The 23854-nt window shown below is 32.2% G+C and overlaps 1 protein-coding gene across 1 annotated transcript in view; it reads left to right on the top strand.

Annotated features, from left to right (window-relative positions):
* LOC123692356 (protein FAM107B) overlaps positions 1 to 23832 on the top strand; it is a 29832-nt gene extending 6000 nt beyond the window's left edge. The window contains exons 2-4 of the mRNA XM_045637093.1: positions 8254 to 8455; positions 15815 to 15918; positions 19260 to 23832. Of these exons, the coding sequence (XP_045493049.1) occupies positions 8254 to 8455; positions 15815 to 15918; positions 19260 to 19414 (461 nt within the window). The 3' untranslated portion in view covers positions 19415 to 23832. The remainder of the gene's footprint in view (positions 1 to 8253; positions 8456 to 15814; positions 15919 to 19259) is intronic.
* Positions 23833 to 23854: the final 22 nt, after the last annotated feature.

Below are 23854 nucleotides of genomic sequence, written 5' to 3'. Positions count from 1 at the left end.
ATTCCACGCGTAAATATTCAAAAGCAAATTATTGATCAAAATACTCTTTGACGTTTTTAAAATTTCTCACAGTGAGCCTAATTTGAATTCAATTTAACAATGCATGTTTCTCTATGAGTTTTATTGGTCTTATTAAGCTTCGTTTGCCTCTAATTACAGCTCAGGACTTCGGTTAGTGTATTTGACCTCGTCCATTGAGACCCACGGGAAAAGTATTCAAACCATAACTGTCATCAAGTTAATAAGCGATTCGTGCTCACCCGCATGAGGAAGTGGCTTATTGATTGAACGATGTATCATCTGGGAGAATTTTATTTTTTAAAACGTTGATGGTACTCCATCATCACCTGTTATACAATGGGTTGCTTTATATAGTCTGAGAGGATTAACTTATTCATCAGGATCCGGAATACGTTAAGGGAAGAGATATCAATACGCCTTAAATTTCAACGTTATTATATTATGTTGTTTATAATACAAACAAGTTAAAAATTCGCTCTCATTAATATTCAACTTATGCAAATGGATAATCAGTCAAGGCTGCATTTAAATAGGGTGGGAAGTGGGAACCCCTTTTTTAAAGTACAGACTACAGTACACCTAACCTATCAAGGCAATCGCTTTGAGGGTGCGGTGAATTGTACATTCCTCTTAAGTGTTTCTACAAACGTTCCCCACAAATTTAAATTTTATTGCCTGTAAACTCACGATCCCATACATTGCATGTGTCTTAAATTTTTGAAAGCAATATTTCTTCACTTGAATTTTTATCGGCATATAAACTCGATGCGTATAGTTTGATGGTGTCTGTTTCATAATAGCCGCAGAACGCGCTAACAACTGTTTTTAGGAATCCCTTGAGAATGAAGCAATACAATCTGGGGCGATTGAAGCTTAAACGATAGTTTGCCCTACTTGTAGTCTGTTCCCGTTAAAAATGGTACACTGTGATGAATTAAAACGAAATTCTTTTATGTTCATATTATAGGTGCCTTTTATCGTTAGTTCTCCCATATACTTTATAGTCACTTTATTGATGTCGGCTAATGAAACACCGTTATTTAGAACGTTAGCAAATCTTGCGTAACGTAGGCGACATTTAATTGATACCGGTCTAGTACTGAGCAGGGAATGTAGGGCGCATACATTAAGTTAAGGAGTTCTTACGAGGTAACACCGTGACGTAGAAGTTGAAAATTGCATACTGAAAACTGTAAAATAGCTAACAAGCGATACATTTTTCACTTCATAATTATAAATTAAAAACTGAATTAAAATTATAATTGTGTGTGTTTAAACTTTTCTTTTTCTATACTACAAAGTAGGTATCTACCTACAGCAACCTTATGAAAACGAAAATATCCTTTATTTATTTTAAGGTAGATATTTTAGGATAAGTCAAAAGAATAATCAAAATCTGTTTATTTATTAATAATGGCCAATTAATAAATGCATCTTTTGTTGCAAAATCTATATAATAATATATAAAACTCAAAGGTGACTGATATAGTGATCTATCAACGCACAGCCCAAACCACTGGACGTATCGGGCTGAAATTTGGCATGCAGGTAGATGTCATAACGTAGGCGTCCCCTAAGAAAGGATTTCCCGAAATTATTGCGGGAACGGGGAAAAACGGGGATGCACGTACAAAGTCGTGGGCGGAGGCTAGTAGAATATAAATGTATTACTACGTCTATAACATTATCTATAGAGAACAGAGTGCCCGTAAGTCAGGAGAGCATTTGCATATTGCAAACGTTAATAATTATAAAGCACTAAGAACTTTATCTCACTAAAGCTGTGCCCTGCGGTTTTACCCGCATTGCTCTGCTCCAGTTGGTCTTAGCGTGATGATAATATATAGCCTATAGCCTTCCTCGATAAATAGGCTATCTAACACCGAAATAATTTTTCAAGTCGGACCTAGTTCCTGAGATAAGCGCGTTCAAACAAACAAACAAACTCTTCAGCTTTATAATATTAGTATAGATTCAGTAGGAAGATAGACTTATATTCACATGCATGTTTTAATCCTACTTATTAGGAACTGTATTCATATATTTTATGTTTGGTTTACGTCTGAGTAAAGAACATGATAATATCATTGTTATTGTAATAATTTATATTATGCTTAGCAGAAAACAATGCAATTTTTTTATTAAATACACACGTTTTTGCCAACTATTGTGTGGTGTGTTGTTCTACTTAAACCACAAGCCAAATCTTTTGGGGAAAAATATGGGGTAAGCAGTTGGCAAGTTAAAATGCTCGTATTGCCAACTCGACATTTGGGGAATTGTTAGGATAATGCATAAAACTTAAATTTTTATAAAGCCAGTTGCCTAGTATAAAAACTGCAGTGCAAATAGCAATCTCGTAAAATTTTATATTTTAAAACCACCGAGTGTTTAATTTGTCACGTAATTAAAAACTCATTTACATTACACGTAATGTGAGATGTAAACTACCTACTTTAAAAGTACACACGGAACTAAGTCTTGGCTAACCATTTTCAGAAAGTAAACGAGAAAGGGCAAGATCTTATTTAATCCGACATCGGCTTTAATCCGATTTTAAATAAATAATCACCTGGGTTTCCAGAAAATTCTAATAAAAGAATCGCCAGGAATTATAAGAGACAATAAATTGTAATATCACACTAAAAAGTTCAAATGAAAGACAATGAAAGCGCAGAACAAACACAGTTGAAGGTTATTCCTTTAGTATACTTTTGTTCCTATCTTTTCTATTCAGTGATGCTGCACTTTAGAAGATTAACGGCTTAGCCTTCGAACACATGATGACGTCAATTGTTTTCAGCAAATGAACTCGGCCTTGTCTAAGCCATAAGGTTGGATGGGGATCTAAAAATAGGTACCTATAGGTTAGGGGTCAGACGTGTTACGTCAATCCTATGGATGAAACACTAACCGCAGCGGTATTTGCGAATGTTTATCTTCAGTTCTGTTAATGGATTTAAATAAACTTTCGTACGTACTCGTATATCGGTATCGGTTGTGGTTTATGTTTCTATCTATGAACCACAATTTGTTTTTGCTAAATAGGTAGATGAAGAATTTACGAGCATGTTGCCGAAATTCGCTCAGATTATCCGACTTTACATTTGTACAGTAATGGCATATTTTAAAATTCTTATTTTATGTTTGTTCTCTTATTGATGAAATGATGACTCATTAGTATTTTTTGATGATTATCTATACATATAATAAATCTGTAGAAGGGTCAATTCTGTACATTGAAAATAATGAAAAAATAAATACCAGGGGGTGTTACTGGATCGATACCAAACCCAAATATGTGATTAAAAAATTTTTTGTCTGTATGTGAAGGCATCACGTGAAAGCTAGCGGTTCGATTTCGATGAAACTTGGTATAATTATACCTTATTATCCTGGGCGTAAAATAGGATACTTTTTATCCTGGAAAAATACCTAGAAAAAAATTAATCTTCATTTTTCAGTTTTATCCATAGACGTTGTTCCGTAGAACCGCGAACACACGTTGCGTATTATTATAGGCCTAGCCGTATTTGGGAATTGGGTCCAATAGATATTTATAAGATGTTATTGTCAGAGGTACTCAAAATGGAGAAATAAACCATCCACGCGAAGACCGATATCCGCGCGGACGGAGTCGCGGGCGGAAGCTAGTTATAAATATAAAATGATACACTAACGTTTAATGTTATTTTAAAACTTTAAAATGCTTTATGCGTTCACAAAAAGTATTTCACAAAAATATCTCATTGTTTGATATTGGTTTTCAGCTACCTACACGGATCGTTTAAAATGACATTTGAAAAGGCTTTTCTTCCACTTGCGGCCAATGTCAGTGTGACCTTTATAAAAGTCTGGTTCAATAAACGCTCCTCGCCTGTGAACAAAATTATGATCTTGATATTCAAGGACATATCTCTGAACGATCTCGCTAGATATTAGATTATTATGAGATAGCATTTTCTATATTGCTTTAAAAACAACTGCATCTGCTTCCTATTGGCTATTACATAAACATAAGTTCAATACCTAAAATGGTTAAAATTGTTTATTTATGAGTGTAGCTTCAATCGTTAAAATTAACTATTAAATCTTTATGAGTCTTCCAACAAAATTTACACGGAAAACAGAAGTATGTCGGCTAGCGATTGCGGCACGTAAAATTTTATTGTCTGTATCAAAATTCAAGGTAATATTTGAGAAATATTTTAGTTTCTGAAGTTACGAATGAACAATGGACTTGGAATTAAACAATATGTAACGTTGCTTGAGGTAGAAGACAATACAATCACGACTGACACATAACTCATATTATGTGACAAGCTCGTTTAAAATAATACTCGTTGTGGGTAGTTTAAAGCGCAGTATATCACGATTTTAATGATTTAATTTGTCAATTAAGCTTCCTCAAGTTCCGTATCGTAATGCACCGGTAGAGTGGAGTTCCATTTCCCCAGCAACACGCAATTTGCTCGATACGTGTTATTTCTTTAACAATTGTCATTTTACACCTCAGTGCGTTTACAAATGTCGGAAGAATATTGGTTACACATGACACGATCTTCGAATTTTCTGTCTAATTAAACATTGCGATAATAACACAACAAGAGTCATGGTTAAATGTCTGGATTGAAGTCTAGAAATGCGGGATCAAAGAATATTATAAACCTAAGTGAAAACCTTAGTGAAAACTGATATATTTGACTATCTATGTCCTATGATATATATAAAAATAATATAAGAAATATGATTAAAGGATAACAATTAAATTGAACTAAGAGAGGATTGAAGGAACACTTAGATATTAATGAAAACACAAATACCTACACGAGGAGCATACAGTGTGCTCGTAGTTTATGTAAAATGATATTATGTTAATGGAAAATTTATAAGTGCAAGTTAACAAATACAATACAAGTAGCGTTAGTAAAATAATATACATAATTTATCACAAGTACTATTCAGTTCAATTATTCACTTAACATTAATTTTATTATCGAATACTCAGACGTGATAACTACTTCCTTAACAAATTCTACATGAAACTAAAATATTATTATCCAACGTTATGTAACTAAAATAATTAAAAATTATTTAAAATTTCATAACGTATCTAACGGTCTCAATTTTTAGATGTTTTTAATTTCAATTTATTTAACAATAAACTTTTATAACTTTAAAATTTTATTGGATCGTTTTTTTCTGATTAACCTATTCTAAGTTATAATGATTATTATAGAAATTGGTGTTTAAATATATTAAATGTATGTATGTACGTTTTTTGGGAATGTTAAAGTGAAATAAAGTTTTCTTAATATAGCTTCTAACTATCTTATAATATTGTTTTTGATTATGTTATAAAACTTTACCTTACAAGTTTTATAACATATAAGGTAATATTTTAAATTTAGTATATTCAATTTGTATTCTCATAATAATTTTCAGTGCTCTGAAGTCAACAACTAAGAGATTATTATCATAACACATTGTGATATTTTTTCACAATATGTATACGTAAAATTTAGTGTGCTTCGTGTTCATATTATCTTGACTCACATCTTATCTTGTCCTCATAACCATAAAGTTTTATTATTGTCTCTATTTTGCACACTGTTCATTTCGATAGAAATTCTATGCAACTTAAGAATACCTATAATTACACCTAATAATAATTTGTCACAATCGTTGTTCTCTTGTCTATACCTACTTATCTAAAATAAAAATTTCTGGCATTACCTTTACAAATACAATTAAGAAGCGAAAACAAAACGAAGATAGAGCCTAGAAGTAAACCAAAAGTATCGGGCCCAATTTAAAATTGGTTTTCAATTTGTACCGTTAATTTTACGAACCAGGACGAAAGGATTAAAAAATCTCATAACTTGCCGGTCTAAGTGCTAGAAACGGGGTCATGTCGAGCTATAACGAGCGGGAACGAATCGAAAATATTGCAGTGGGTACTGGGTAGCACACAGGTGAGCGGCACTCGTCAGGACGTTTCCCTAACTAATCCCCTGCTATTGCTTTTCAAAATTAATGAAACGAAATGAACACTCCCATTAACCTGAATATATCTCTAAAAGGTTACTTTTAACGTTGATGGATGGCTGTATGCGTGATACTTCATCTAATATCTTATATCGTGAACACATGATTATGTGGATGGGTATTATTTGTTGCTTTTTCACACGCTAAATCCTGGGTGGATTATATGGCATATTTTTGGTATGCATAGATTAGTCAGGAATAATTTATAGTTTGTGTAGGTAGTTAATTTTTGTAGTACCTACCTAGGTTTTAAATTTTATTTATTCTGCATAATTTTAACCACTCGAGATAAGCAGATATACAGTTTACTATAGGTACTCATGGAAAACTCGATGACTAGAGACATTAAAAATTAAAATGCCACACATATTGCATGTTTGATACTTAGTTTATTTTTATTGTAACGATTTATAGTACGAGGTAATGTTAGCGCTAATAAACGTCACGGTTAAAACTGATGATATCATACCTGATTCATAAGATTGTTTTTATTAGGCAAGTGTTTGCTAAGTATTAAAGGTGACTGACATTCAATATAACACATAATATAACATACCTCAGTCTTAATTTCACAATAGTAGTTGCAATATTCAGTTTGTCTTTGTTTTATATAAAAAAAAACTAGATTACCTTCTCATTATTCATATACGTTGCGATTTACGTATTGGTTTTTGCGCGTTATCTTATTATTAATCACGTTAATTTAATATCTAACCTGAAATTGTGTATGTAGATTGGTTATATTCATATAACCAATCTATTTTTTTGTACAACCGGACTTGTGTAAACTTCACATTTGGAAAAAATTACCAGTGACGTGCTATTAATTGTATTTATATTATTATGCGATGCTTTAACATTATATAATTTTTTGCACTATCAAACAAAGTTCATCTTGAGATAATGATTTTCTGAAATTTTATTGAGAGACATTTAAGAAAATAAAAGATAATAACCGTAATTTCTGATTCTTTGTCAAATTATTAAGGAACATCATATTCACGAAAAATTGGATAACTATTTTCAAATTAATCAGTTTTTTGCACGCCTCATAAGCGAAGCGTTGAGGTGGGTACTACATTGGGTCCATGGTACCTACTACTGTCACTTCGCGCAAAACATCTGATTTTTCAAACTTAAAATGTCTTTATGTATCATACATTGCACTTGTAAGATAATACATACACACACATATTAAGAAAAAACACTATTTTTAACATTCATGATATTTTTGATGTCATTTTTGTTATTTAAACTAGTTAAAAAACAGTTTAAAAAAGTTCTGTCTTGGACGTCCGTGTGTCTGTATGTGCGGAGGATTTTCTTGTTAACACGATAGCGACCGAAATACTTTACTAATCGAGTCTTTTTTTTTCTCTTACGCTTGAGTATGCTCAGGAATTTTTAATTGTTATTAAATAAACAAAAAAAAAATATCGACTTTTATTTTTATTTTTTTTTATATTTATAGTGTACTCAAAATTCACCATTATAAACTCGATTCTTTATACTATAAGCCAAGGTTTAAAAAAATAAGTTGGTAGTCAGTCCCATAAACCTGCGCAGTTTCACATCTAGGTGGGGCCACAAGAAAAATAGCTCAATTATTACGGTACCGCTTTCTTTACTTTTCCAACTGTTTTGAGACAGTACAAGAGCATTTGAACATGAGAACAAGTGTATCTACATACTTATATTATATACACCTTTATAAATAATCAATTTTATTGTAAAGGATGAGATTATGAGGCGTGCACTTTTGGATTTTCCAAACTTTTTCAAAAATTATAATCAAAAACAATAATAATTTTCGGCACCATGATTAACTTCGAATGTTTATTGAAAAGCGCTTTCTTAATTAAACCATTTAATCGATAATCGTCCCAACAATTAACAGCAAATTTTATACAATTAAATTTCACTTTAAACATTAATTAACACATACAAATATAATTGTACCATTAATATCAAATCACCGATTTTTATTTTTGCAGAAGTATTAAATGACCCTTGCGATTAATTGCATTTCTCGGAGAGGTAGTCTCTATTTTTGTTTAAGCTCTCAAAATTTTAGGTTTCCTAATCGGGATTGGTCTCTAAAAATACATCTTATTATTTTCCTGTCACCGCATGTACAGAAAGCTCAAAAAACCTAAATGATCATAGAGAATGTATTGTCCGCAGTCGAGGCGGGCACCGTGGAGGTGGCCAGCGAGAACCTCGGTCCGGACTTGGTTTTCGAGCTGGGTGCGGACACGGACATGGTGCAGGAAGGGGCGGGCGCCGTCGGAGACGGTCTGATCGCTCCCCGACGGTTGAACAACCCCTGCTTAGAGAGTCCCGTAAGAATGGACCTGCATAGAGAGCTGCTCTTCAATCAGAGGATGTGAGTATTTCAGTTCCTTTAAAATTAGGGAATTTCGAGCCTTAGTTTCTTGGTAGAATGGGAGAGGTGTTTTACTTATGTTGTTAAGTCGACGTCATTATATTGAAGAAGAAAGAAAAATAATAAATTTAATAAAAAGGTACCTAGTCCAAAAATTGATTAGTCCTTTGATTTATGACTGATCATGTACCTAAATGATATTGTAGAGGCAGATGTCAATTTAATAATATTATAATCGTCCCTGAGAGAATAGCATATACTCTGTTACGGGTGTGATTAAATTTTTATTCAAATAGAATTTAATTAATGTACCTATCTTTAGAATCGCGATGCCGCGCAATTCCACCAGGGCTAAAGTTTGGAATTTATATGAATAGGTATGTTATTCAGCTAGATTTAAATACTCTCTTATTAAATAGATTTGTGAGTTCTATTTGTAAAAGGAGGTTACGCATAGAACTTCTTGGTTGTTAGATCTGAATGTGATAAGGCACATAAACCTGAACAACGACAATGGGCAAAATCTATAAATGCACGGAACGCTAAACATTCTCATTAAAATTTTGATTGGATCCCTAATGGTTAAGGATGTTCTTCCATAAATTATGAATTTGTGATAAAACAAAAAAGCTAAACAATTTTAAGCTACATTCTTATAATTTTACAACAAAAAATCTTTAATCTCTAATGGTATTCTATAGATAGGGAGGCGAAGAGGGGAATTTTCTGCAATACTCGAGCGTGGCAGTTTAAGATATGAGAGATACCTTAGACCTAATAGAACAAACTTTTTCACTATTTAGCTCTATATGTAGTGACGCGCGCCTAGGATAGACGATCAGATTAGTAAAAAAAATCGATAGTCTGAAATACTCGAGCGCGTCAGATTAAGATATTGGGGGTTGATTTTAGTGTTTTAAGACTAAATTTAATTAATCTGACCATAAGTCCTTGACGCCGCCGAGTTATAGGGTCGCGAACTTGTAAAAAAAAAACGTTAACCCGGCATTCTCGAGCGCGATTTTTTTATTTTTATTTAGAAGAATATAATCTAAAACTTACTAAAAACACAAAATCTGCTGGTTTCCGCATGACCGGAAGTCTGGAGGAGCCATTTCGTCTTCCGAAAAACGCGTTGCAGCATATAAGTCGCGACCTTTACTTTTTCAAAAAAAAAAGTTTAAATAAACAAAAAAGGTAATTTTATTTTACAAAAAAAGGTCTCTTTTCATTTTTGTCCAAAGTTTAATTTTTTTTTACTTGAAGCATCATAAAAACTCAAACTCCCGGTTTTTTGAGTATATCTCGAAAACTGAGGGTGGTAAGAAAAATTGATATGAAATAACGATGATTAAAAAAAAGAAACCCACAAACCTTTTTCGGTCAGTTTAAGAGAACCCACCAACATTTTTATCAGATTAAGAAAATATGCTTTCAGGATACCTAGATAAACCTCCCCTATGAAAATCTGACGCGCTCGAGTATTTCAAAAGGACTTTTTTTTCTGCATTTTCAAAAATTCATCGTAACTTATCGTCATGCCGTAATCGTCAGTTTTTTTAAGGGGAGCTTTCTTGGGGCCTAATTAACACCCCTTCCGAAAATCTGACGCGCTCGAGTAAATTTTTTTTTTGTGCATTTTTGACGAATTTATATGCCTAGTTATAGTATGTTATATATATATATATAGTATGTTATACCGTTGTTATCAGAGGCACTTGGGGCATACGTAGTATGAATATCTGACGCGCTCGAGAATGCCCAAGTAACTGTTTTTTTTTACATTTTTGAAAATCCGTAGACGCCAAACCCACCGCTAAAATGGTTTTTACCATAGAAGCTTTTCTTTTCGAAATTATTTTCTCTTTCGATTTTGATAAGTCTCGACGACGCCGTTGAATTACGCCATTTAGCTACCTCGCCTCCCTATCTACTAAGATACCATGGTTGCACGCATATTAACGGGACGACTTTGTTTCGTCTCAAAAGATTATCTTACCTTAGCGGCTTTCCCTTTGAATCCCTTATCTTTATGAAGTTGCCGCGACGGTCATCACTTTAATAAAAGGAATGGTCATGGGCATGTTCAAAAATCCAACGTAGACATGCTTTGAGAATTAAGTAGTGTAGATACGGAAGAAAAATGTAGATGGCTAGTCTAGCCCTATTACTCACAATGAAAAATGGAATAGACGATAATATTATGATGATAAATGTATTGTAGCGAAACGTTTTATTTGGACCAAATTATAAATGTAATATCTAGTTCAATTCAGGTTCGTCATGTAAAGGACCTTTGTATATTAAAAAAATCTTCACCAATATTGAAACGTAGGCTTCCTATACCTACACTCGATGCGCTCTATTATTTTCTTGTTGTTAAATTATGTCTTTACAAGCAGAACTTGCTGTCAAATTATATCTTTCAAAACGTACGTTTATGAAATACGAGCTGCTTGCCTATTTATTCGTGAAATAAATCATTTCCTTGAATATGTTAGACACGCTGATATTAGCTGATTGAGTTATGTATGCAGTATATTATCATGATATCGATACAAGGCGGCCGAGCCCAACCACACCTCAGATACGAAATCAAATAATAGTGCTTGTCTTATTTTTTGCTTTCTTTTTAAGATATATTTTGGTACAATGAATAATAACACTTTATCTATGACTTAGAGCGAGATATAGAGACATAAATCATTGTACGTACTATAATAAGTATAGATATTTGTTATTTATTTATTTAATCTTTGACATGATAATATTTTAACTAGTGTGCGAAGGTAGGAGAATATTAAAATCCGGTGAACGTACCTCATGCTTATCACAGTACTATCAAATTACGTAATGTGAGAGATAATATTTACTTTACGTCCTCACAAAATAACTTAGTACTGTATGGTCAATGATTATTATCATAGACACAGCTAAGTAGGTAGTTTATTTCTACTTGTTTCTTATCTATAAATCCATACTTGAAAGTAATCTCGATTGTATTTACTTTATTATTACAATACTTTTTGTAATATTTACAATTTGTTTGCACGCTGAATATCTCAGGAAATGAAGAAGTCGTTACGGTACAGTAACGTCTTACCAAATATTAACGCTCTATTAATTATAATGTAAATATTAAAACAATTACGAGGCCTTTTATAATAAAACAAAGCCGTTTTATTATTTTGAGATACTTAGTATGTTAACTCATAGCTCTTCTATATGGCTACAATCAAATCAATACGCCGTCGGAGGCAAGGAATATTTCTGCTGAATTTGTGATCACAAATTTACTTAGGAAGCTTCCGACGGCATGTTACTCGTACAATTGGATTTTGCGAATGTCGTGTTATGTAACGTTTTCAATATGCTGGACTGATGCGAGCATTGATAAATATAGGATGAAAATATTCAAACTGTTGTATGAAATTGTGTGATGATATGGAAATACATTAGTTTGTAATCTTCTACAGGCCTATAGAACAGAAATACATACTAATTATTTTTTCCTCTACTGAAATTTTCCTTGTTGTTTCGGCATTAACTGCTACACCTAAAATTAATTACCTACTTTAAATTTGTTACTGAATAATATGTTTCGGTAGACATCAAAATATGACATAATACGAAAGGGTGTTTATAAATAGATACTAAATGCTTGTTTTTATGAAAAACTAGCGGTCCGCCCCGGCTTCGCCCGTGGTACATATTAACGTTTTCTCTACATAAGAACCATCCTCGTACTTCAAGGAATATAATAAAAAAAGAATTATCGAAATCGGTTCAGCCGTTCTCGAGTTATGGAATTACAACGAAAAGTGGCATTGATTTTTATATATTAGATTTAATGAATACATAGATGTATTAAGAAGGGTTAGATAATAAATATGTAAGTTTATAACAATTAAGTTTTGTGTTGGCTGTAAATAATTGGAAGTTGTTTTTTAACTACCTCCACATAGAGTTAAAATATTTAAATATTTACTGAACAATAAACAAATTAATAGTAATCAATTACGTTACATTTTTGTCACGATAATAATTTATGTCTCCTAAATTCTAATCTTTATAATCTCGCTTATAAATATTCCGTTCCTGAAATTCCAGTAAAGATAGCGCCATCTTTCCTGTTGCCACAAATTTAATTAAGGCGTCCTATATCCTGGTAACATCGGATCAAATGGGTGAAACAAGTTATAATTATAATTTATAAGATAACGTTCTAACAATTTGTAATGGGAGTAATATGGTCGTCTTTATATGTTACCCTCCAGCAGATGCTTATTCAGAATCTTAGTCCCGTTTTGAAAATGAGCAAAAGGGACGTTTCGACGACGAAGCTATGGAGAATTTGCTAAGATGTCTATCTCTTGTAACATATTGAATTTGTAGAACGTATGTCTTGCTCACAAACAAGTTCCTACGTGTAAAATATTTATAGCAATAAATGAACAGAAATGGCGTTTAACATCGTTTCTGGCAGATTACGTTTTAGATAAATCATCCCATTCACTCTATACCAATATCTTTTCACCGTTACAATATTCCGATCCTGGTCAAAAACTATTCTCTATGTCATTGTGCGAAGATGTGCGCAATTCTTGGAACAAGTTGATGTTTTTGTTGCGAGTACCTTACCCGGATTCCTGGGCACAGGTGCACGACATCCTGTCGAGTGCTAAACCCGGTGTAATTATTGAACATCTGTCGCTCACAGTTCACAGATGATGTCTATGGACCATTCCGACATACGCTGTATGGAGTTTTGTACGTTTTATTGTTGTATTACATTTAGTTCATCTATATGATGTGGATGTTTTAAATAATTATACACAATTTAATTAAATGATGATACAAAAACAACTTATCAAGGCATGATTATGTATTTAAAGGTAATTCTAACTTTTTCATACAAAATTTTTTGTTGTGATTTTTTTTAGTTTTTATAGAGTCGATTTAATCTACAGCATTTAAATTGTATTTCGTGTTTGTCTATGTCTACTTATCTTAAATATTTGAACACCGTCGCCGTCGCTAACCTGTTGATTTGATTCACTTCCACATCGTTAACGTTTGTCGAGCTGTCGTCTTTCTGATTTCCGTACGCCTGTGCGAGGGAAGGAAATAATTCCAATTTGCTCAACGGGAACACAATTTCTATCTACATTTAGGCCTGGATATGCGACGTTATAATCAGATCATTATATGCCAAGTACATTCTTCTCATTGGGTTTCACCGCATCTTCATGTTATCTATTGTGTAATGCGACATTCATCAATCGATAAAGTCCGTATTGCGCCATTTTGCAACTAGCATTGCTAAATTCTTCAACTCCTCGATTGCAAATCCATTGGGTCGCAATCTTTGGATATCTGATTGTGTGGTTGTGACATTTTAGGCCGATTGTTATTGGATTAAACAATTTTCATTTGTTTCTTGAGACAGATAGCAGGCAGGACAAGTTATTTCGGTATTTTAATACAACTTCGTTTTAGATTCTGACGAGGAAGCAACGTCGGTATTGCGCTGTAGCTGGTGTAATTAACCAAGTTTAATTTAGCCTATGAAGTTGGTAATGGTGCGGCGATTTCATTTCAGAACTCATCTGCCTGCGATCTATTTGCAAAGTAAATTAAACTGCATATAATAATTTATATTATCTTTTGAATATAACGTTTGCAGTTGAACTGGTTTGGATCTGGTATCATTACTTAAATAGTTTAAGTAAAGTAATTATCGATACCTAATTTGCTTCATCTTTAAAAATAGGTACAGACCTTTTTTTTAAATTGTGGTTTTGAAATATTGAAAAATGTATGGCCTTGAACGATGTAGTGCAATTAAAATAACTGCATCACTAGAGAGTAAGGATATTTTAAACATAGATGCGAAAAATACTTATTAAGCAGATCGGTTATGAAACTAAAATAAACTGGCAACGCTAGGACGCTAGTATCCGTCCTTGAGAATATTCGCCGACTCCCAGAATGTATTGATTGGAATGAGAAACAAAAAGTTTTCTTGAAATGTACAAACATTGTAATGGAACTTGCTCTTTCAATAGCAACTGTGTATCGTGAGAACTGATTTTTTAGGGAACAGGTTAATAAAGAATTAAATTTGATTAAGTTAGTGTATGTGTTATTACTTATTACAATACAATAAGTGATACGACGTCATCGCACCAAAATAGTTCACATGTGCAGGTGCCGACCATGGGAATGCATTTATAGATGTGTGACAGTGTGAGAGAATGTGTTATGTGAAATGTTTATTTAAGATATGACTTATGCGTAATAATAGGAAATGTAGATCTGTAACCTAAGTAATAGATAAATTAATAGAATAAATAGAAAATAGAGTGATTTTGTTTTGGGACTGGCTGTAAATTTCTGTAAAGTTTCCAAATAATAAAGGTCTTTTTTTGGAAAGTTTACAATTTTTCTCAAACATTACATTAAAGGTACCTAACATTTCAATAAGCAAACATCATAATACAATTCCTCAATCATCATTATACCTAATCTTAGTTTTAAGAACACTATTTTTCGGATATAAAAGGTCAAGAGATAACCCTTGATCCGTGGGTCGGAGTAGATACCTTATTTTTATATATTATTCTTATATTGACGTAGTAAATTCAGATAATCTACAATTAATTTATATACAAAAATAATTTATAATTTTTGATATGGTAAAAAATATTTCTTATCAAATTGTGTAGTCTAAGAATTTTAATTATATTTCGATGTAATACTTATCAGTAGAGTAAACATTACCTTATATGGTAGCGAAAATTTGTATGATAAGATTGTAGTATCGACGTTAATTTTTATCGTCATTACAACATCGCGACATGAGAGCTGTTGCCTAATCATATTGGATATAATTTTTCGTTGATGATAACAAGAAATTTTGAATGAAATTCAGGATACCAAGTTAGTTGTTTTTCTATTTTATTTTCAATAGAGAAACAGCTGATAGTTTCTTGCAGGTTGCTTTGTGTTGCGATGCCATTGGTATTATTATCGTATACGCTTTGAATGTATTCTCAATTAAATCTTATTTACGACCCGTTATTTATTTTCTACAGAAATACTAAGTTTTTATATATATTTTATAGCAACTGTAACTCTGTTGTGCAGTTGTAAATTAAAACTCCTTGGTTTACAATACCTATTGTTAACGCATTGAATTGTGCTACACCGCTATCTTAGCTCACAGCAACTAAACGGGGAATATTTTTTTTATTAAAAATACTTCGACCTATTTTACTATGATATCGGTTTATAATCTTTTACCATAATCATTAAGGTACTTAGCGCTGAAATTAATTAAAACGCTTATCTTTTCAGAGGCAAAAATGTTCTGAATCAGAAGAGCGAACTGGAAAAGGCCCTTTCAAAACACAAAGAGAAGCAACTCATGAACCAAGTAAAGGAGCACAGGGAAACTCCAGGTAACATTTTAAAATCGTCCTTTCATTGTACATTTTTAACACATTTTCAAAGCTGTTTTTTTGCATAGGCGTTACTTTGAAAGGCTTATTGTTGGTATTATGCATTACATCTGCCGGTAGTTCGTTATTTAATTGTGTAATATGTAAGATAGTAATTAAAACAAATATTGTTTTTAAATTAAAGACAGCGTTCTTTTCACGTTCATAATATAATGTGTATATTTTTTAAATACTCTACATGATTATTACATTTATTGAATTATGGAATGGAAACCTAATTCCATATTACTATTTCGTATTTTATAATGCTCAATTTCTAGAGTATCTACCTATTATACATATAATAGAAACTGCAAGTCCAAGCATAACCTGGGTCACACACTTGATTGTAAACATACGGACAAGAATAAATATTTGCCATTGATACATATTCGTACATATTATTGCATGCGAGTGACCGGCATGAGGTACATATTATAAAATGGTAAAGCTCATATCATAAATGTTTTAATTTATAAAATATATAATATAGTTATACATATATATAATCCCATATGCAATAATTAGTGACTCAGCTGACGTTCATATAATAATCTTTTCCTCAACAAATAAAATGTAGTAATAGTTGTTATTATGATTAAATAACTAGTGACTGAGCGAAAATTTACTTGAATAACATATACATAGAAAGTAGGCATGTGGGGCACCAATATATTACGTATATTTTTAGCATTCAATACGTATTCATGATGGGCGATTGATACTCAGACGATAGTATTCGCGATGCTTCATGGCTGAAACGCCGCGATAGAGCAGCATACAAATTTTCATATAAAACTTTGATCCAAAATATGAATGCTTTGATATTAAAATTGGAAGTTTATAAAATATGTTCTATTATATAGAATATTTTATTTAAATACTACCTGACCCGGTAAAACTTTGTTTTGCTAGTATACTCGTACTACTCAAACAAAAAATCGGTCAAGCCGTTTCGGAGAGTTTAGTTTCAAATAGAGTGACATGAGAATTTTATTTATAATACATGAATGAATGAATGAAACGAAATACATATTTTATGTTAAAGTACATAGATTAAAATTTAACTCGTGTAATGATGAATCGTAATTTAATAATAAGTTCATTGTCAAGGAAATATTATCAGTCTACCTACGCAAACAATAATGATTTTATAAATATCTATTTTTTTCAAATTTTTACTGACCTTAACTCTACTGTTCTCTTTTTCTCTAGGAATTTAGTAATTTGAGACACTTTTCGTATAAAATATTAGTTTGGGATATACATTTATGAGCGTGCTGTTAGGAGCTGCTTTTACTTTTATTGTTCCAAACCAGTTTCCCAGACAGATTACTCGTGTAGTAAAAGGAAGGTTTCGGTTGTTTTTCCCTGCATTCGGCGAGTTATATTCGTCCTTGATAAGCAGGTGCAACGGTCGTTCACCTGTCATCATCAGTCATTATTGGAGTTCGTATAATGCTATCAAATGCGATCGCATTGTAATCTTGTTATCAGATAATGAACGAAGAATGCTCGCTCTATACGAGTTCAATTAGCTAAGAGTTCTTCTGGTAGCCTGTAACTGTAAATTGTACCTACATATTCTGTTTTATTTTAATTCTAATTTTTAAGTGATTAAGTCTAGTTAGAGTAACTAGTTGGTACTAGGTGTATCATCGTTATATTTCCTGCTGTTATTGTGTCGCAGCAAATTGCATAGAATGCAATAAAATAATGAGAATGCATCGACCGTAAAGCGCTGCTCCATAAAGGAAATCGAAATCCGACATATTTTACAATATGCAATTAAGGTTGAGATAGTTATTATAAGTTTTTAATGAACTGGCGTAATGCGTATTAATTATAAGTTTGTCGGTTCGTCCTTCTTCCGCAATATTGCTTAATCATTTAACAATAAAGATATTATTTTAAGAAAATAAAACCCACATAATCATCCAATTACGTAAGCGTTTAAAAATCTCGGAATTTTTTAAACATAAATGCATATAAGTATGAGTCATAACACATAAACTGACTTATCAGTTAATGTTAAATATTTTAAGTGGTTAAATTTTATCAGTAAATAATAAATATTGACTCGCACATTACCAGCCTCCTTAAATTCCTAAGTTTCACAAAGCGTCCTTGCAAAACCTCATTATGCAGTTTCTACCATCCTACGCTCGCATTAGCATGCTTGTTGTAATTTGTTTGTAGGTGTTCAAATTTTAGGGAATTATAGTACATAATATGTATATTATGCTCTAATAATATTTTACACTGGCGTGCCTTAGTAACCTCGTAGTATAATAATTTATAAATGTATAAAAAATATTATATACGAAACGTTAAAAACAAACGCAATCTATTGATGAATAATCATAAATTATTATAATTGATAAGTGCATATAATTAAATTAAGTTTTAAACAATTAACATTATTTGTACAGTTGTACTGCGTGTTGCTGCCTTTTGCTTCGTTTAAATATTTTTTGCGATACTTTATAGCAAGTTGATTATTTTTTACTTCTTGATATCGCAAGAGTGTACATATTGCATATTTGTTATTGGAACGAGTATTTCATGACGATGAAACAGTAATGTGGCAACGTCCTGTGCAGTGACACTAGAATCAGTCACTAGGACACAAAGCAATCACTCATCTTTGTGCAGATGAGTTAGCTCATTAGTGATACAACCGTGGAAACTGGTCGAAAAATATATGGAAATGTTTATCAATAAACATAGAATCACTATCGAATAATTAAGATATCTTATCACTTCACATTGTTAACAAATTGTGATACCTGTTAATTATTATACACTTGCTTAAAATTACATTAAGTAGGTACGTGAACAAGTACTAGTTAGAGGGCTCATTTGTATAGAGTTTAATTATTATTTATTTGGGGTAATATATGTTTCTTGTACCTAGTTTTAAGGTCATCATAATAACAATTATAATGGATATTATGTATTACATTTATCTGAAATAAATAAAATAAAAACTCTTCTATTCTATTTATACTTGAGTCTTGAACTTTAAATGCAATGAGTTAAATATTAAACCGCTTTTTTTTTGTAAGGTGTTTCTCAATGTTAGCCAGAAGGGCTTCTACATTTTAACGCGGACGCGGGGGTGAACTGAAGGTTCACCCTGGTAGCGACATGCACAAGGGCGTCCCCCCTTGACGGGGATCTCGAACCTCGGCTTGGGCTGTCGCTTGAGTGGAGGAGGCCAGAAGGGCCCTAACCGCTCCACCTTTCTCTATTCTATATACCTTTGTCTCTGTCTATAATTACATTTTCTCCAATTTCAGAACTAGAAAGGGCAATAGCAGAACGAGCTCGCCGCTTGGAGCAAGCGGAACAGAGCCACGAGGAAATAGACCCGGCGACGAACCCGACATTGCAAGAAGTGCGTGCAAGGCTTCGACACGCCGCTCCACCATCCCCAGCCGCGTCTGCGCACTAATTGAGTGAATTTGAATGTGGAATACGGAACGTTTTCGTTGAAAAACTATATCTTGAATTTGGAATTGAGAGGTTTGAATTTGGAATAAAGCCAACTATTCATGATAGAAATGGATTATGAATGAATTTGGAACTTTTACGCTGAATAACTATAGCTTGATCTTGGAATTGAGGTTTGAATTTGGAATAAGATCGGCCATTCATGGAAGGCTCTGCTCGCGGTACGTGTAGTATCTGTCGCAGTCTAAAACATTTATTTATTCAATTAGACTTCTAGAAGCACTTTTGAATAGTTATAACATAATTTTAACATTTACCGGTAGATTTTAATGGTAGGCGCTAGTCGTCAACCAGATGACGGCGACATAATTATCTATCGCGATTCAGGAGTATATTATGTACTGCGAGCCGAGCCATACTCACCTGTGGTCGAATATATTAAAGTCTCACTAGTCGTGAGCCGCAAAACGAAAAGAATACATTTGACACAGTGTGAATATTCACACGTAGATTAGTCCAGCGACAAATCGGGCGTAGGCTGAATGGTAGTCATAAAGTCTATCCATATTATGAATTTGAATTTCGAGATTTTTATTTGAAACTAGCGGTCCGCCCCGGCTTCGCCCGTGGTACATATTTACGTTTTCTCTCCATAAGAACCACCCTCATACTTCAAGGAATATTTAAAAAAAATTAACGAAATCCGTTCAGCCGTTCTTGAGTTATGCGCTTACCAACACATTTTGCGATTCATTTTTATATTATAGAAGTAACTCACGATTGCAAAACGATTTTCAAATTTAAGGACATAACTGAGCGACAATCTTGTGTTTTCTTACGTTAATTCGTTATAAAGAATGGTACATTTGATGTGAAGGCAAAAGAAGTAATAGCAGAAAATATTCCAACAAGTTTCATTCGGCTACAACGTCTGTGAGAATGGTTGCGCGGATAATATCTCAAGGGATACAAGTTTATCCATCAACTGAAAGTAAAGGGCTGAAATGGCTAAGTTAAAATTCATTTACCCTGTTTTGTCTCTAGGGAATGAAGAAGGAATGTTAAATTATAATCATAGAAGCGACATATTGTCCGTAAATGGTGATGAATTTTCACACACTAAACTGATAATAAAACAAGTTCATAATTTCAGTATGGAACCTTCTAGAACTTTCCATCTTAGAGTAATCAGTAAGTATGTGACTTGTTGTATGAGATATAGTTATTCAGCGAAAACGTAGTTAGAGCATTGATATTATCCTGAGAAAAGATATTTCAGAGAATTCTGCTTAGCGTAGAATCTTTAAAATCTCCTTAAATTCCTTGATACTGGTAATAACCAGTCCTTGATGAATTGTATTACCAAAGTTAGGAAGATATTGATTGTACTTAGTTTGTCAAAATAATTGTATAAAAAAAGAAACAAAATTTTTATTGACGTATGTAGTACATATAGAGAGAATCTTAAATACAAAAATTTCGATTAATAATATACAGTTATTTTGACAAAATGGCCAAAAAGAACCCAGAGTTAGGGACATAAAGAACGCTCTGTCCTGAAAATAATGGAAGTTTTATACATTTTGAATTAAAAACGTTTTCGATTACATTTTTATTAAAATCAATGAAAAATAAGAATGCTTAAAAACAACGGATTTTCAGGCCGAATATGAATACATAATATTATGTATAGTATTTCATAGAGAAATGTCTATGATAATCCTATATTTAAACATGTTTGGTAGAATATAACCAAAAACGTTTGTAAGGCTGGTTGCAGAACTTGACCGACCATCAGTGCGTACGTCGGTCGCGCTTGTCATATGTATGGAAATTCATAAAACCGTTCATAGCTAGACACACGCGTATTGTCATGCGCATTAGTGTCATAGTCATACACATTGTTGATGCGTTTCTTAGGACCGACGGTATGCACTGACGGTCGGTCAAGCTCTGCAACCAGCCTAAATGCGCAGTTGAATGGTCTGCAGGACAGACTTGACATTGACGTTGACACAAAAAATGTGGTATATTTGTACGAAAGAATAGGATTTTGCGTGTCATTCTTATAATAATTATTATAGCCATAACCCCGTTTATCAAATCAATCGTAGAAATTATAGAGTATAACTCGTTTTTGTCTTCAAGAATTAATAATTATAAAAATAGATATTTCTCCGGTTTTGTCAAAGTATATTAATGTTTCGTATAATATTGTATACAGCGCCATCTATTACATACGTAATACTTTATAACGGCCTCGAGTTTTAAAAGTATAGTCCGAACGACTGGTCTTGGAACTTAGCGCGCTGTAGTATTGCCAATTATTTTAATAAAAATCATTTTTTGATTATGAAGGTTACAATAGATAAGTGTATTTTTCTATTTTGTGTATTTCTTATAACTTAATATATTTCTCAAATAGTTTTTTAAAGCTTAGTATAATTGTTATTATACGATGGCAACTCATACATATTTTTTTAGTGTTTCAAAGATTAGTTGGTCGGATTATTACTTTATGGATATTTCATTTAACTATTATGTATAGAATTGTATAGTTCTAAAAAGAAATATGGCCTCAAAAAAAAAACACTTCATTAAACTAATTGACGTGTTGAATTTCGTGAATGACATACAGATAGTGTATTCTATTGGAAAAAATGTAATTAATTCGTTTATTTAGAGTGAGTATGCGATGCAAGAAAGGCTTTGAATGCGAGGCTTATTTGTTTATTTCTATTGTAGATAGTTAAAGGAGCCCGGGGTTTATTGTTTGTCAACGAACTAAGTCACTAAAAGTGTCACAAATGTATCATTTTTGTATAATGTATAAGTACTCGTTTAACCGCGTCTTATGACTTCCTTATTTTATCGTTTAGTGAGTTAAATGTATGTTTAATTAAGAATAATTTAATGTGAAATTTACTTATGTTGTTACCAAATAATACTTATATCCTCTATGCGGATGTAATTGTAACGTTATTATTATTGACTGAGGAATCGACTGCTTGAGCTGTAACAATAAGGGTAAACGTCGACTTCTAGAGAAAGAAATATTTTTCTAAACCTTTATAATCACATACCATTTCTTAGAATTTTTTTTCATGTGCATGTTCGTACTTGTTGAGCACTTGGTAATCGTAAGGACTTCGCATTTATTACGTGTAAAATAAATTGATTAATTTACCTGTCTTTTTTGAAATTAATAGAGAACATATTATAGGTTGTTTTGGATTTTTGGCTTATCTCAAAGCGCCATCTATTTATTGATTTTAACTACATATGTATTAATATATCTGCGTAATAAATACGAAGTGCGTACATTTAGGGTCTATCACTATGAATAGGTATCTATCTATTGAAGTATTTTACGTAGAAACATTTGATAAAATAATTATAGAAAGTAGAATTGTTGAACTGCGGACGTACGGTTAGAGTTTTATTTACATAACGGTATAATGTATTTTGAAATAATGTAGAAGTCTTATGATAAAATACTTTTTAATCTTTAAAACATAACATATATTTTCCCATACCATATAAAATATTTTATATAACATTCATATTCAAATGTTATTCCGAGTAAGTACCCCAAATGTAGTGTGACCAATATGTTTGATATCGAAGTGTTCATGAAAGTGATAGAATGAAAAGATATTTTTGTATTTTTATGTAAAACCTAGAAATCCTATATTTCCTTAAATTCCTATTAATGGTAGCGATTTCGAGTAATAAAATTCATAGATTTTAGATGTTCATTTTTAATAATCATGTAAGTCGGGTAGTGATTTTATCTTCACATTCAAACTACGTTCTTAAATAATAGTTCAATATTTCTAAGAATAATAAACCGTATGCCTAAATGTAAGAGAATCATAATTTCAAAAGTAAATTATTATTGAGAATCTCCGAATGTATATTTAATATGGATTTGAGTTATAATACTGTTAACTTTAATTTAGATGTCTAGTCTCACTAGAAAGAGTTCATATTTAAATAACCAGGCTATTCTGAATAATTAAACAAAAACGTTTCTTTCTCCATTGTGCCTATTAGTGATTATTGTTAATTATTTTCAGAGTATGAATTTTATTGATGGTTGTAAATTAGTATATTATAATGAAAAGGACGACGATTCTCACGATTACTGAATTGATCATCATTCCACTCGTTAATCCTTCCACTTCTGTTTCCTTCCAACAGCTTTGAATTCATGTTTTATTGTGTTATGAACAAAATATGATAATTTAGTACAAAGTGGCATCTTCATGTGAGGTTTGAGTTAGCTTCAGCTTGCGGAGCTGTTTGTATCGTGGCCATTTTTATTTGTTATTACGTGACTAATGTAGACTTTAAGACCTTTTTGTAATAAAGTTAAATCGGTGGTAATTGATAAATACCAATAAAAGTGTTTTAGCATTCATTCGTTTCATTTACATGC

Source organism: Colias croceus, chromosome 6, assembly GCF_905220415.1.
Source record: "Colias croceus chromosome 6, ilColCroc2.1".
In the NCBI taxonomy this organism is placed as follows: Eukaryota; Metazoa; Arthropoda; class Insecta; order Lepidoptera; family Pieridae; genus Colias; species Colias croceus.
The sequence above is the reverse complement of the archived record's forward strand: the minus strand, read 5'-3'. Positions and strand labels throughout refer to the sequence as shown.